This window comes from Triticum aestivum, chromosome 4A (assembly GCF_018294505.1).
Source record: "Triticum aestivum cultivar Chinese Spring chromosome 4A, IWGSC CS RefSeq v2.1, whole genome shotgun sequence".
Lineage (NCBI taxonomy): Eukaryota > Viridiplantae > Streptophyta > Magnoliopsida > Poales > Poaceae > Triticum > Triticum aestivum.
Window position 1 is genome coordinate 499,940,616 of NC_057803.1, and position 16,378 is coordinate 499,956,993.

At 45.9% G+C, this 16,378-nt stretch overlaps 2 protein-coding genes across 2 annotated transcripts; one reads left to right on the forward strand and one right to left on the reverse strand.

Annotated features, from left to right (window-relative positions):
• The first annotated feature begins 4,485 nt into the window (after positions 1-4,485).
• Positions 4,486-6,604, forward strand: LOC123086584 (putative auxin transporter-like protein 4). Its single transcript, XM_044508349.1, has 2 exons — positions 4,486-5,489; positions 5,589-6,604. Exons 1-2 carry the CDS (start codon positions 4,699-4,701, stop codon positions 6,247-6,249), a joined length of 1,452 nt encoding a protein of 483 aa, XP_044364284.1. The 5' UTR covers positions 4,486-4,698; the 3' UTR covers positions 6,250-6,604.
• A 2,358-nt stretch (positions 6,605-8,962) lies between these two features.
• LOC123086585 (sec1 family domain-containing protein MIP3) lies at positions 8,963-16,167 on the reverse strand. Its single transcript, XM_044508350.1, has 7 exons — positions 15,827-16,167; positions 15,331-15,474; positions 13,683-13,835; positions 11,446-11,946; positions 9,824-11,344; positions 9,680-9,748; positions 8,963-9,279 (listed from the first exon to the last, which is right to left on the reverse strand). Exons 1-7 carry the CDS (start codon positions 15,872-15,874, stop codon positions 9,154-9,156), a joined length of 2,562 nt encoding a protein of 853 aa, XP_044364285.1. The 5' UTR covers positions 15,875-16,167; the 3' UTR covers positions 8,963-9,153.
• Positions 16,168-16,378: the final 211 nt, after the last annotated feature.

Consider the following 16,378-nt stretch of genomic DNA (forward strand, 5'->3'; position numbering starts at 1 on the left):
ACCAAGGCTCCATGGGTGTTAGAATCATTACTGTGTAATCTAGATTATTGACTCTAGTGCAAGTGGGAGACTGAAGGAAATATGCCCTAGAGGCAATAATAAAGTTATTATTTATTTCCTTATATCATGATAAAAGTTTATTATTCATGCTAGAATTGTATTAACCAGAAACATAATACATGTGTGAATACATAGACAAACAGAGTGTCACTAGTATGCCTCTACTTGACTAGCTCGTTAATCAAAGATGGTTATGTTTCCTAACCATGGACAAAGAGTTGTTATTTGATTAACGGGATCACATCATTAGTTGAATGATTTGATTGACATGACCCATTCCATTAGCTTAGCACCCGATCGTTTAGTATGTTGCTATTGCTTTCTTCATGACTTATACATGTTCCTATGACTATGAGATTATGCAACTCCCGTTTGCCAGAGGAACACTTTGTGTGCTACCAAACGTCACAACGTAACTGGGTGATTATAAAGGAGCTCTACAGGTGTCTCCAAAGGTACATGTTGGGTTGGCGTATTTCGAGATTAGGATTTGTCACTCCGATTGTCGGAGAGGTATCTCTGGGCCCTCTCGGTAATGCACATCACTTATGCTTTGCAAGCATTGCAACTAATGAGTTAGTTGCGGGATGATGTATTACAGAACGAGTAAAGAGACTTGCCGGTAACGAGATTGAACTAGGTATAGGATACCGACGATCGAATCTCGGGCAAGTAACATACCGATGACAAAGGGAACAACGTATGTTGTTATGCGGTCTGACCGATAAAAGATCTTCATAGAATATGTAGGAGCCAATATGAGCATCCAGGTTCCTCTATTGGTTATTGACCGGAGACGTGTCTCGGTCATGTCTACATTGTTCTCGAACCCGTAGGGTCCGCACGCTTAAGGTTACGATGACAGTTATATTATGAGTTTATGCATTTTGATGTACCGAAGGTTGTTCGGAGTCCCGGATGTGATCACAGACATGACGAGGAGTCTCGAAATGGTCAAGACATAAAGATTGATATATTGGAAGCCTATGTTTGGATATCGAAAGTGTTCCGGGTGAAATCAAGATTTTACCAGAGTACCGGGAGGTTACCGGAACCCCCCGGGAGGTATATGGGCCTTAGTGGGCCTTAGTGAAAGAGAGGAGAGGTGGCCAGAGATGGGCCGCGCGCCCCTCCCCCCCTTGGTCCGAATAGGACAAGGAGAGGGGGCCAGCCCCCCTTCCTTCTCTCTCTCCTCTTCCCCCCCCCCCCCCTCCACGAATCCTATTCCCAGAAGGAGTAGGACTCCTCCTGGCGCGCCACACCTTGGCCGGCCGGTCCCCCTCCCTTGAACCTTTATATACGGAGGCAGGGGCACCCCTAGAGACACAAGTTGATCCACGTGATCATATTCTTAGCCATGTGCGGTGCCCCCTTCCACCATAGTCCTCGATAATATTGTAGTGGTGCTTAGGCGAAGCCCTGCGACGGTAGTACATCAAGATCGTCACCACGTCGTCGTGCTGACGGAACTCTTCCCCGACACTTTGCTGGATCGGAGTCCGGGGATCGTCATCGAGCTGAACGTGTGCTAGAACTCGAAGGTGCCGTAGTTTCGGTGCTTGATCGGTCGGGCCGTGGAGACGTATGACTACATCAACCAAACGCTTCCGTTGTCGATCTACAAGGGTACGTAAATCATACTCTCCCCTCTCGTTGCTATGCATCACCATGATCTTGCGTGAGCGTAGGAAAATTTTGAAATTACTACGAAACCCAACAGCCGATGCATGAGAGTTTGGATACATATATTGTGCGTTGCTAAAATCATAAGAATTTGAAGCATCAAGATTGTTTTGCATCGGCCCTTGTGCATAATTAGATGTATGATTGATAAAACTAGGGCTAGCCGATACATTATGCTCATTAGGTGATCCAGCAACAACATATAGATGATTTGCATCTACAAAGAGGAATTGGGTATTCATATTACCTTTGTAGATTGCAGCAACTTGATGACGATCTCTTCGTGGCAAAAACGGGCTGGAGACCATTCAAAGCTTCGTCCCCAGCGGAGTCGCCAAAAAGTGTGTTCGCACACGAACACGTCACCGTGTACCCTCGATGCCGGGGGTGATGTATGCAAGACAATCTGGCAAGCGCTTTTGTAGACCCGAAACCCCACACACCCGGGAGGGACCCCGTCAGGGCGCGCGGCGGCTATGGGTTCGCCGCCCTGCAAAAGAAGAACAGACGAAGAACGAGGAAGAAGAAGAACAAGGGAGAAGGAAAAGTAAAGGTAAAAGATGTAGATAGATTTGTTCGATTGTGTGTTGTTGTTCAATCGGCCGTCACCTCTTGTCTATATAAGAGGCGGATGAACTTCTCGTAAAAAAAAGGACTTGCCTTGCCGTCCAAATCATCAAAATCTAACCAAATTCGGACCTCCGGCCCGGATGTCCGGCTTTAGGCCCGGATGATCCGGCCAAGCCTAGATTTCTGACAGCAGTGAACTAATCGGGTTGTAACTTTTTCATACGAACTTGGATTAAAATTATTGTTATATCAAAATCAACCGTTTCGACGAGACGCACAACTTTTCTGTTGAACACTTTTCGATTTGAGGTCATATTGAGGGTGTTTCGGTCCGTTTTCTAAAATCTGCAGTAGAAAAACATGTCCGGACGTCCGGACGATTGCCCGGATTGTCCGGCCTTTACCCGGATCATCCGGGACTGGACCCAGATCATCCGGCTTCACCACAAAACTTCTTTGGTTTTGGTGTTCCAATTTCCCGGATGGGCCGGGTCCCCCGGCCCGAATGATCCGGCCAAACATTACTGCAGTGCACGGTTTAGCCTGTAACTTTTGCATATGATCTCGGATAGGGACGATTTTTATATCAAAATCGTCGGTTTCGACGAGACAAAGAACTTTGCTGTTGAAGACTTTATCATCCGAGGTCATCTTAATTATGTTTCATGCTATTTTATAATCTGATGTCAACACGGGTATCTCCAAAATTGTCATATCTTTTGCACTTGAGCTCCATTTTGGTCCATCTTCATATTTATTTCGATCATCTTGAAGAGGGCCATCAAATGGTGACATGAACTCATAATTTTAATGTCATCCCATTATAGACTCAAGTCACTCTTTGCAATTATGCCATTTTTGAGCGTCAACAAGTAGTAGGATGACAAAGATGTGGTTCAGCAACTTGTGCTACAAAGGGTGTGTTCCCTGTCATAATGTGTTCATCAACCTTATGTCCTCACCTATTGGGTAGCCGATTCATGCATATCTTCAAAATCACTGAGGATAGTTCAACTAGTGCGGATTTTACCTGCAATTTCTTTATCTGGGTCAAGGTGAAACTTTGAGATGCATAAGTTGAAGCCAGAGATGACAACTTCAAAGAACCTAGCTCGATCTAAATTTCAAGTTCTGTCACGGACTTTTGCCCCTCGCTTGTCCTTGTTTGTTCGATCTGACATACTTATTTGTTCAATGCATCAACAAAGTCCGGTGGTTCGCTAAAAGCATAATGTAAGCCCCATGTCTACAAAATTATTTCTGAAGTGATCATTTTTGCTGCTAAAATTTCTCAAACAGATGCGGTCCCAAAATTCGTAGAGAAAAATGGATGGCAACATATGGCGTCCTGAATTTGGACTAGAAGTTAACTAATGTGAACAGTTAATATTATAGTACCATAGATCCCCTATCACTATAACATTTTCATCCAGTTTGTAGTACTATGAATGCCCTGTTCTTTTTCTTTTTCTTTCCAGTATTTCATTCGTGTTAATGATGATTGCTGCAGGGCTGGGAGATGGTGCTCCACATTATTATCCCACACGTGTGCCAACTAATTAGCTGCGCTGCTGCTCTCTCTACTGATATTCTTGTCGATCTTAGGGCTTACATATGAAGGTGCAGTGGAATTTTTGTCATATAAACATTAGACACTGACACAAGGAAATCTGATCTCTTAATTTTGCCCAACTTAATTATTAGTTTTCCGTGTGAACAAAATAAAATACATTTCCAGGTTAATTGCCAAGCTATTACAACATTCACCTTAAAGCCTAGAAAGTACTCCTAACTACACATTACGAACTCATCAAATTAACTAAAGTGGACATCATATTTGTGCGACGAAATTAAACCTTTTGATTGCACAATCAGCAGCCAGCTATCTCTAAACCTCCAAGAAATGATGGGTTTGTACAAGGACCTGCCATGCGCCAACGTTGCATGGGCCGCTAAGCTCCAATCGCATCTTCTGGTTACCAGCGCAAAGATCACAGTCGGACCCATGTTTAGAGATCTTTGCTACTAGTGCATTTTGTATCATACAATACATTCGCCCATCTCCCTCTTACTATTCGCTGAACAGCCGCTGTGTGTGTAGTGTACCAAAGGAAGGGTAAAGGAAAAAGGGAGAGGAGAGAAGAGAAAGATCACAAGCTAGTTCGCCAGCTGGTGCATGGGCCAGGTCTGCTCGTGCGCTGCCGCCCCCGTCCATGCATGCATGCATGCATGCGCCCATCACTAGCTACACCAGCGTTTTCTTTATGATTCATTCGATCTCGCCAGCTGCTTGCTTGCTCGCTCGATCCTTCCTATATAGTACTGCAGCCTCTGCCATAGCAGGGGAGAGAGAGGAGGAGGAGGAGCAGAGAGGGGAGAGTGAGGATGGCATCGGAGAAGGTGGAGACGATCGTGGCGGGGAACTACGTGGAGATGGAGAGAGAAGGGGGCGACGGCGAGCATCAGGCAGGGGCCGGGGTAGACGGCGGAGAGGGCGGCGGCGCGGCGCCGTCGGGGAGGAGCAAGCTGGTGTCGAGCCTCTTCTGGCACGGCGGCTCGGCCTACGACGCGTGGTTCAGCTGCTCCTCCAACCAGGTGGCGCAGGTGCTGCTGACGCTGCCCTACTCCTTCTCCCAGCTCGGGATGGCGAGCGGCATCGCGCTGCAGCTCTTCTACGGGCTCATGGGGAGCTGGACGGCGTACCTCATCAGCGTGCTGTACGTGGAGTACCGGACGCGCAAGGAGCGGGACAAGGCGGACTTCCGGGGCCACGTCATCCAGTGGTTCGAGGTCCTGGACGGCCTCCTCGGCGCGCACTGGCGCAACGCCGGCCTCTTCTTCAACTGCACCTTCCTCCTCTTCGGCTCCGTCATCCAGCTCATCGCCTGCGCCAGCAACATCTACTACATCAACGACTCCATGGACAAGCGGACGTGGACCTACATCTTCGGCGCCTGCTGCGCCACCACCGTCTTCATCCCCTCCTTCCACAACTACCGGATGTGGTCCTTCCTCGGCCTCCTCATGACCACCTACACCGCCTGGTACCTCACCGCCGCCGCCCTCGTCCACGGCAGGCTGGAGGGGGTCACCCACTCCGCGCCGACCAAGATGGTGCTCTACTTCACCGGCGCCACCAACATCCTCTACACCTTCGGAGGCCACGCTGTCACTGTGTAATCATCATCTTATTCTCTTACTTATTACGTGTAGTAATTTTGCATGTTTTTCGAGCTCCTGCTCATGGATCTTGCATTGCATGCATGACTGCACAGTGAGATCATGCACGCCATGTGGAAGCCGCAGAAGTTCAAGCTCATCTACCTCATGGCCACGCTCTACGTGCTGACGCTGACGCTGCCGTCCGCGTCCGCCATGTACTGGGCCTTCGGCGACGCCCTGCTCGACCACTCCAACGCCTTCTCCCTCCTCCCGCGCACGCCCTTCCGCGACGCCGCCGTCGTCCTCATGCTCATCCACCAGTTCATCACCTTCGGCTTCGCCTGCACGCCGCTCTACTTCGTCTGGGAGAAGGCCATCGGCGTGCACGGCGACCGCACCGGCGTCTTCCGCAGGGCGGCGGCGCGGCTCCCCGTCGTGGCGCCCATCTGGTTCCTGGCCGTCGTCTTCCCCTTCTTCGGCCCCATCAACTCCACCGTGGGGTCCCTCCTCGTCAGCTTCACCGTGTACATCATCCCCGCCGCGGCGCACATGGCCGTCTTCGCGGCGCCGGCGGCCAGGGAGGGCGCCGTGGAGCGGCCGCCGCGGGGACTCGGGGGGTGGGCCGGGATGTACGCCGCCAACTGCTTCGTGGTGGCGTGGGTGCTCGTCGTCGGCTTCGGGTTCGGCGGCTGGGCCAGCACCGTCAACTTTGTGCGCCAGGTCAACACCTTCGGACTCTTCACCAAGTGCTACCAGTGCCCTCCAAGGCACTAATTACCTAGCTTTTTAATCTTTAATCTTGATTAATCACCTACCCATATAAGTAGCAAACTGAATTTAAAAGATTATTCAACATGCCTAGTTAGTTTCTTCTTGAGAGAAGAAACTTTAGTTAATCTCTCACAAAGAAAAATCAAATCGGAGCTTGTTTTTGAATTTTGATCGTGTCCTGTTGTGTTTTGTGTGTTTGTGCGCGCCATGTTTGTAATTCTTGTAATTATCAGTTCATGAGAACTGTATGCATGTGCATATAATGTATGTATCTCAAGATCAGTGATATATCAATCTTTGTACGGGCTTCCGCTCTTTGCTTCTCCTATCTATAAAGTTCACACGCAGTTCTCCTCCATGATTCGAAAAAAAAAATCCATGTCTGATTTATACAAAGTTCACATGTAGTAGTAGTATTGATCTGCTCTTGTTTTTTGTTCTCCCTGGTTTTTAATTAGATGCAGAGCATTTTTAATATGTATCCCTGGTTTTTAATTAGATGCAGAGCATTTTTAATATGTATAGAGTTCAGAACCCGAGAGAGGATGATCAGAGATTGTTTGGCTCAATTGTTTTTTGTGTGAGGTGTTTATTTAGCTTAATTGTTGCGAGGTTGTGATGTGGCATGCATGCATGTGCTGCTACACTACAACGGTGGAGATGATTTATACAGATTTTGTGCCATGTCCTGTCCATATATGCATGCCAGTTTGCAGCGACCCTCCCTGATAATCAATTACTCCATTTCGGATCTTCACATACTCCTGGATACATTAGACTAATTAGAGGGTCCTACCATCTACTAGGACTAGGAGTGGTGATGATCCATCCCCTTCATAAAGCGGGCATCCTATGGTGATGATGATGACGATGCATCCATCCATCCAGTTAACTGATGATACCCACAGGACAACTAAATAATTTCACCAGTCGAAGAATCACGTGTGACAATGATCACGCATTGCTTTGGTCCACCTTTAATTTGTCCCAGAAAATCAAAGCGAGCATATATCTGTTTACACGTCGCCCTATATATGGTACTCTCACTTGCAGATTCTGATAATGAAGTGAGAGACGAGGAAGAAGGGGAGAAAGATCAGCTGGAACTGACAGCATGTGTGCATTGCACGTTGGGGAAAGGTGCGAGAGGGCTGTCCTCGGCGTTGCTGGTCCATGCATGCCTTTGTTGTGAAGAAACTGTAGGGCTAGCTACCTTTGAGATCATGTGTGAGGAAAAGCAGAACAACAAGTTTTCAAACGAAAAGAAGCTAATTAAGTACTCCCTCTGTAACCTCCTTTGCAAAAAAATGGGTACTCCCTCCGTTCCAAATTATAAGATGTTCTAACTTCTTTCTAAATCGAAATACCTGTGTATAGATGTGTTTGTAGTCCATATTAAAATATTCAAAACGCCTCATAATTTGGAACATGGGTGATATACCTGAAATCCAGTCAACACGAGCTGGGGGAGGTGCAGTTTCATGGAGACGGCTACTCAAACCAACCGGGTGATCTGAATGCAGAAATGCTGACAACTGCTAGATGACAACAGATCATGGGAGAAGGAAGGACGCAATCAACCAACCATGCGCCGCCTCCGTGTCGGTAGCGGCGGCATCGCCTTCGTGTATCACTCGGCATGCACAGGCGCCAAGAGGCGAGAAGAGGACTGGACGAGATCTTCTCCATCCCAGAAGACCATCATCCTTCACCTTCTAGTCTGAACTCTTCAGGTATCAACATACATCATCTGTCATTGCAAATTTTCAAGCCTGGCAAGCTAACTAGATGATGAGATAATTTCAAGTTCTTTGTGGTATCAGCAAATCAAAAACACATGCTGTTCGTAACACTTCCCTTGTCATTTCCAGAAGTTGGCCGACAGAAAGGTCCAGCCAAATCTACTGAATCAGGAAACTACAAGATGCATAGCCCCAGATCCAGACAGCAACAAACTGGACAGCAAGATCAGGCAAACATCCATCCATGGATCCAAGAGCATGCATTATTCGGAGCTGAGAGTCTCTGACATGTCCGCGGTTCCATGGACACAAAACATTGATTATCTCAGTCATTAGCATAGCACATGATTAATAAGATTAAGCAGATGCAGCCAGCCAGAGTACAGGCCAAGCAAAGCTACAACGGTAGCCTGCCTGTAAGGACAGGGACTGTAGGGTGCCCAAGCAACAGACCCTCACGTCAAACATCAGATCTGGAGAAGCTTGATCCATCTATGGCTCCTTCACTAAGTGTGCGCGTGTGGCAATAATTGAAGGATCCAATATAGTCTACACATGCATATTTGATAAAAGGAAATGATGTGACACCAAGATTCTCAGAGGCCAGAGTGTCCAACAACAAGAGAACCAAGATTTGGAGGACTGATGGAAATGAAGCCGTGGCGTGGTGCATTTGGAAGTTTCAGGTGGAGAAGAGAAAGAAAAGATGGTGAAAGTTTTGTCACGATGCCTTGGTAGAGATTATAGACGTAGGCAACTGAGTACATCTGCTACCTATTAATGGAGGCAAAAAAAGACACATAGAAAGGTACATTGGCGAAAAAAGGTGGAAGACAGCATTTTTTTCCATTGTAAGTTATTTGCCACGTTTGGCCATTGTCTGTTTAGTTTCTTGTGTACTTGCATTGCTGACAATATATGAAAATAGTCCAAAGGTGCAGCCTAAATACTGGGTCGAAGCCGGGGGGTGGATCTTATATTCTGATACAAGCTCCTGAGCAATGAGGGTGGAAATTATACGAGTTTACAACATTGTGACTTAACAATTCTCTAAGCCAGTAAATATTCAAAAATTCCATCTCAGAAGCAAAAACATGTACAGGTTAAATTTACATGATTGCTACTGTACCGACAAGCAAGAATTAAATCTATGTCTAATTAATGTCTAAGTAAAGCTGGAGCCCAACATTAACTCAAACATGTCATCTGGGGTGAGAAGGGTTGTACCACCAAGAATGAGCTCCACATCAGGTCTGCCGCTCTCTGAGATTGCCTTCATGACTTCCCGGACCTTGCATGAAAAACACCAAGCTTATCAAAGACAACACTGCTTTCTAACACTAACAAACAGGGATTTGGGTTATATGCTTTTTCTCAGGAAGAAGCGAGTATTCTTTAGTTTTGGTTGGTTGCGGTCTCTGGATTAGAGATCCGCAATCTGACGTATGCTTATCAAGCTGTATGAATTAAAATCTGATGTTGTGGAGATAGAGGTTCTACTGGATATTAATAAAGCAGTGTACTGATCTACACAGTTCCAATAAAACGAATTAAAATCTTGGTGTGCATCCTTAGTGTAGTTCCAGATCGATTCAATACTAATGAATATATCACAAACTATGACAGAAACAACAAACTTCATCATGACATGATAAAATAAATAAAGCCAAAAAATACGGGCCAGAACGTACCTCAAGAGTATTGATACCTCCCACAACAAAAACGATGAGACAACTTTGATCCCCAAAACTTGGTTTGGACTGCAGGCAAAACAACTGTGAGTTCGTAATTTAAACAAATGTCGCAGCAAGTAAGAAAACAATCGACCAACGTACCTGTCCAAGGCCAAACCTACCCAATCCGCTTTTAAATAAATGGCCAACAGCTGATGAATGGTACTCAAGGCCAGGTATGTAAAATCTCGTCAACACAGCTAATATCAACTTATAAAGCAAGCCTTTTCTTGAGTAACTATCAGTCTCAAACCGACTCAGTGCTGCCAACCCTTCTCCAAGAGCTTGATTCCGTAATCTCATACTGGACAAGCTATGAAAGAATTTAAAGAGTTGATCTACCCTATCCCGTACTTCCAACTTAAGTTGCATGTCCCCATAAGCTTCCTCTTTTTGATGATCAGCATCATCATCATCGTCCCAGTTATCCCACTGGTCATCAAAATCATCGGTAGTGGTAGAAATAGGCTCACTAGAGTCCTTATTTCTATCACCATCTTTAGATCTACCTTTAGCTTCAAGTTCCTTCTCCAAACCATCAAGGAACCGGAACTTCACAGATGATGGCCTCTCAAGGATAGAGTCCACCACAACATCTTTCAGTGACCGTTCATCTTCCCAAGAGAACGGACCACCAGCTATCGATGTAGGAAAGTTTTCGCCAGCCAAGATATACCCAATAATCGTTAGAAGTAATATGTCCTGGAAAGTCAGAAGGCCTTGCGTAGACCCCATGGTATTACCATGTTTGTGAGATTCCACTGAAGTGCTGGTGTTGATGAAATCACGAATCTCGCTGGCAAGACTTTGAGTTGTCTCGGCTGATGTTACACTTAATATTCTCTCAGCACTTGTAAAGGCCTCCCAGCGAGTACTTTGAGGTTCCTGGAGAGCCATTTCAGCAGCCAGTGCCAACTGAATAACCCCTCTGTTTCTTACCAAGGACAGCTCGTGTTGACAGAGCATCTGCACCATAGAACGAAGCTCTGAAATAGAAGCCGTCTGTCGACCTTTAGATGGAGAGGACAGCTTTTCAAGCTGTAAAGCCTCCATAAGCCATTTCTTAATCAACACCAACCCATCTTTTGCTCCTCTGTCTAGTAATGCTTCTAAGTAGCGCACTCCAGCATGGTTGGATAGGAAAGAGCCACTTAGAGTGCCTACTTTGCCATCATGTGCTTCGTCAGAATAATCAGGTAGCCAGGTAACTTCGGAGTCAACCTCAGCAGAGTTCCAGCCAGACACAAATGCCATCATACTTTCAGACAGCACACTGGTTCTGCTCTTAGTTTCTTCCTTGCTAAAGGCTGATTCAAGAGGGACCTTTATATCTAGTGGGGAACGTTTTACAGTAGCTTGGGAATGCTTGCTGGGAGTTTGAGGATTTTTTGCCGCATAACAGGATGAAGTCCTTTCCTTGCGTGGCAACGAGGACAGCATCCTATCAAGAAATGAGTCGCCATGAAGGCAAGGAGTTAGGAGATCAATTGTACGATCTACAATCAGTAGACCAGCAGAACTCTTATTACGACCAACGTCATATAGACTTGACATATCCATCATCAACTTCCCAATGGCCCTTGATGTATCACCAAGTGAAAATATATCAAGCTTTAGGTCCATCTACACAAATTTTGTAATGGAGATCAACAAAAGGTTTCATGCTTGAAAAATAGATAAGAGCAACTACAATGCAGCATGCTGTACATGATAAAAGTCATTACCTTATTGGCCAAGTGGTACAAGAATTGAGCAGTCAAGGTTAGTCCTGGGGGGACCTCATCGCCATCAAAAGGTTTACCAGTAGATATGGAGGGTAGACCAGGGCTAAGGGAATCCTCACGGTGATTTGACAAATATGATTCAGCAATTGTACCTTCCGAAGGTAAAACAAAAGTCCTTGAGGAAATAGGAGAGAAAATCATCGGAAAGTGACACACGGTTACAGACAACCTCTTTCCTCTTGGTTCAACCTGACCTAAGTCATCATCAGAAAAATCCTTTTTTCTCGGGCTAGATTCAGAAGGGCCATAGTGCACCCCAGAACCCCACTTAGTATCACCATCTGAGGTGAAATCTCTTTCTGTGTATGGGATGTTATCTTTGTCCTTGTTCAACTTCCCACACTTCTTTAGAAGCTCCTCATGGTCCTGAATGAGTAATATCTCATACTCCCGGAAAGCATCTGGTCCGAGTGGGGAATCAACGTATGCTGAGTGACCAATCTGCAACAAATTCACCAAAGGTTCAAAAGGTTACTCACATAATTTTGCGATAACTTAAAATAGATTTAAGAAGGCTCTAAGATAATGAAGTGAATAAGAAAGATGGGCATGCATTTTGGCAAAACTAACTGTGAATTGCAGAGGAAGCAATGCACGCAAAGAAGTTCTTACTGATACCCTCATATAAGGCTACTACATAAATCAGGCTAGTTTTGAAGTGGATACAGTGAGAAACACAAGGTCCGGGAAAGTATGTGACTCATGGTGACTTTATGACAAATCCAATAAGTTTTAGAACAGGGAACATGCAAGCCACTAACAAACAGAGATCAAACAGTGCAGATAGAGTAGATGCAATGCTACCAGCATGAGCAGTGACCAACATGTATTTCGATGATTTTTTTTCAAGAAAAAGATGAACTCCTGCACCAGTATAACTATACTGTTTTGTTCAACGAAGAGAGGAATCGTGGCATTATCATTCCCTGTTCCGCGTAGGAACTGCGAATGCGGAGGGAAAGAAAACCGTAGGGGGGGTTCTAGCAGCCCATGAAAGATTAAGATCATGGATTTCTGGATCTAAATCTTGACATCTTTTCTCAGAATGGTTTCAGAAAATCATTTGAGCTGACCATGGGTCCTAGTAGATAATAGTAAATTCAAACACCATTCATCCCCTATGTAAAAACTCCTTTGTTAGTGTAACGCCCCGGACACACCCGTCGGTTACTAGCCGTTACTCCTGGCGGGATCTAGACCGGACCCACAGATCAACACTAGTCTTTCCTGCGCACTTTGTCCTCACTCGTGCGCACCTGGGACCAACTTCCAAATTGGTCACCCATCCTGAAATTGCTCCAAGCTGAGCATGCTTAACTTTGGAGTTCTTTCCGTATGGGCTCCGGGAAAAGAAGGAATTCCTTATTTCTATGAGTAGTCTATCATCCATATTAGGCCAGGATATGACATACACCCCCACTCAAAGGAACCGACATCCTCGTCGGCCCACAGAAACGTTCCCTCTTGGCACACGTCTGTGAGTCCAGTCCGGCACATGTACCATGTCGTGTGCCACGACGGGCCACAAATGTCATGCACAACATGACTGCGCACCTGACCCGCAAACATCCGTGTAACCGCGAGGGTCGGCTCTGGTAGGGTCGGCTCTGGTACCAACATGTAAAGCCCCGGACACACCCGCTGGTTACTGGCCGTTACTCCTGGTGGGATCTAGTCTGGCCCCACAGATCAACACTAGTCTTTCCTGCACACTTTGTCCTCACTCATGCGCACCTAGGACCAACTTCCTAGTTGGACACCCATCCTTATTTCTATGAGTAGTCTATATCATCCCTATTAAGTCAGGCTATCACAGTGAGGTGACTGACGTATTAAGTCAGGCTATCACAGTGAGGTGACTGACGTATTAAGTCAGGCTATCACAGTGAGGTGACTGACTCTAAGGCCGTGAAGGATATTTCCCTGATCACCAAGATGGAGACAAGGGACGTCTTCGAGACACGAGGAAGATGCACTCAGGGAAAACCAATCCCCACGGAAGTCCGATGAAGATTGAAACATCTAGGCCATAGTTGCTGTAAATTCTTGTAAGAGTTACGTTGGAAGTTGATTTGTAAAATTAAAATTTAGTAAAATAATATAATCAGCAGTATGATCAGGCCCTTCAGAAGCAAACCAGTCATCACAATTAACATATTATTGCAGGGGTTAAGCACCTCGGAAATCGCTGTCAATACAGTACAATGTGAAACAGTTCCATGGTTGCCCAAGCAGCGTATAATATACCGATGTGCATCACTAAGAAGGCGTGATGTAATAAAGACAATCTTCCTTGCTGGATGAGCAAAACTTGAATTCCACTCAGCAGCCTGCAAACACAGATACATCAGGTGATGAGGTAAAGAACAGAACAACAAGACAGACCATTTCTTGAGTACAGAAAGTAATAAAATTTCCCTGTTTCTATAGTAAGACACAGAAAACCTTGTTAATTGCATATAAGAATACTGCATCTTTACTGTTATCGACATGGCAGATACCAGCCAGTCTGACGTGCACACCAGCAGCAAATGCCAAGCTAAGGCCCAAGGCCCAACAATCAGATAGCCGCAACAGTCTAGTTACAGCACAGCAAGCCAACAATGCAGCTAAAAACAATTGTGGCCATGAGGGACGTCCAGGATAGTGAGAGCTGCACTGATCGATTTGGTCGCATTTGTTAGTTTGAGAGGAGATGTAGATTGCATCATGTATGTTTGTTAGGTTCGAACTCTCTATTCTATTTAAAGATGAAGAAGTGCAGCCATTATTATCAAGAACATATACAACCTTCTTTCTTCAAAACCCTCTCGTTCATCTATGGTCAATGCCTCCTTATTCTAGCATCCTGTATCTCTTCACCCATGCTGCAAGGCCCACCTCACAGTACTCATGACACTGGCATACCAAGGTTAGCATGCAGGTTACTAGGATTGTCATTTTCTATCCATCATAAGAAATCGGAAAAAAGAAAAGATAAATATAAATTATACAGACTCGGTATGTTGCCAGATCAATAGGCAGTACTTCAACAATTAGTTAATTACCACCCTAACTATCGCAGAAGTCCCAAAATCACTATGAACTACGACTGTCACAACTTCGGCACCCACGAGGCCATGGCGGATGCTATTCAGGTGATGACAGAAGGCACCACATTTCTTTCAGTTATTTCCCCCTCTACCGACATCAGCCATGGCAATGCTGGACGACAGAGGCCTGTGTCAAGTACCCTATACGCACACGCTATCATTCCCATGATCGCAGGAGCCCGAGAGATCGAGGCACACACCAAACATGTATTGGCATCATTGATCGCAAGACCTGGCTCTACCAGCTGACTTGCATATGACTTTATGGTTAGCAAAGAAAGGGTGAGATGGATGTCAACAGAAGCAATAATAGTTGACATGGATGGCAACATGGCAAAACCATCCATAAACTCATGTTAGGGGGGTATGTGAGGGTGAGATGCATATAGAAATACATCATCGCTGAAACCTAGTGTGCATACATGTAAGTTCTGTCTTGCCTACTAACTTAATACGACAAAAATAAGTGAACTGCGATTCATAAAGTGCGTTATTCGTATGACATCTGCTGGCCATAGTCAATCTCCACAATGCAGGTACAGTGCATAAATCATCAGAAAAATAGCCCAGTAATGCTACAGGGCATTCATTAAACATTCGAGTTGCCACCAACACCACTCATAGAAACTAGAATCACTGCACCATGACCATCAAGTTATAGGGAAACAGGGCAAGTTGTAGATTTCAGTAGTTGCTTGATATTAGATAGAAAGCGAGAGCAACGGAACCTTACAGCATCAAGAGGAGACGTGCTTTCCAAGCTGCACACCGCACGAGCTCTGAGCTCGAGAAGCAGAGGGAATGCTCCTATAAACTGGAACGCCTCCAGAGTGCCTGCATCTAGGTACACTAGCGCATCTGCAATCTCATCTCCAATCTGCAAAGCACCAGTAACTGAATCAATTTCTATAGTGCAAGCTGGGAAGATTATACCTATACTGTAGAATCATCATCGGGCAGTTTTCCTCAATTCTTTTGCAGATTGAGTTAATAATAAAGCAGCCTCATGTTTTACCACTCGTTTTAAGATGGATTACTTCGGTTCGGAAGCTTCAAATGTTTGTTTCTTCTTCAACAGAAAAACTGCTGGAGGCGGAAAATCCTAGGAATCCTCGTGCGCTCCATCATGGAAAATTACGCACTGATACTTTTCGAAGGATCGATAGAAGAACGAGCAAGCCAAAAAAGAGTACGGAACCAGCGAAGGGGAACTCGCGAAGTGATTCGACCTGGCGGATGGAGTCTTGGCAGGACGCGATCAGATCCACCGCTGCCATGGCGTCTCGCTCCCTAGGTCCCCAGAAGATTGCGGAACCTTCACCGCGACGCCACCGCGCGATGAGGTCGGATCGTGGGTGAGGGGCGATGCCGGAGGGGAACTGCCGACGGTGGCCGCAGGTAGAGAGCCCGGATACCCTGCCGCTCACGCCGAAGGGGGGGGGGGGGGGGGGGGGGGGGGGGAGGAGAGATGGATACCACCTCCGGAGCTGCAGCTCGCCGGAGATGCGTCGCTGGCTGCTACACGGGAGATCAGCGGGGAGGAGACGGTGGGGGGACTCGCAGGAGGATTAGCTCCGTTTTAGTTCAGTCTTTGGTTTCACAAGCCCATGCGGATACGGCCCAGCTACAAAAGCAACATCAGTTCTCTTCTTTCTTTTTCTCCAGAGAAAATATAGTTCTTCCCAAAAGTAAATTCTAAATTTGAAATATTTAAATGATCCCTTGAATCAGTTGAGAAAATTTCAGATGATAACAACAATTATTAGTTTGTACCTTAAACT

What these genes read in the sequence shown, in the direction of transcription:
- LOC123086584 (XM_044508349.1), top strand. Translation starts at nt 4,699, where the DNA reads ATGGCATCGGAGAAGGTGGAGACGATCGTGGCGGGGAACTACGTGGAG. An exon ending in GGAGGCCACGCTGTCACTGT is followed by an intron (nt 5,490 to 5,588) that starts GTAATCATCATC and finishes ATGACTGCACAG; the next exon opens with TGAGATCATGCACGCCATGT.
- LOC123086585 (XM_044508350.1), bottom strand. Translation starts at nt 15,874, where the DNA reads ATGGCAGCGGTGGATCTGATCGCGTCCTGCCAAGACTCCATCCGCCAG. An exon ending in TATTGACAGCGATTTCCGAG is followed by an intron (nt 11,947 to 13,682) that starts GTGCTTAACCCC and finishes AATTTGTTGCAG; the next exon opens with ATTGGTCACTCAGCATACGT. An exon ending in TGTACCACTTGGCCAATAAG is followed by an intron (nt 11,345 to 11,445) that starts GTAATGACTTTT and finishes AAATTTGTGTAG; the next exon opens with ATGGACCTAAAGCTTGATAT.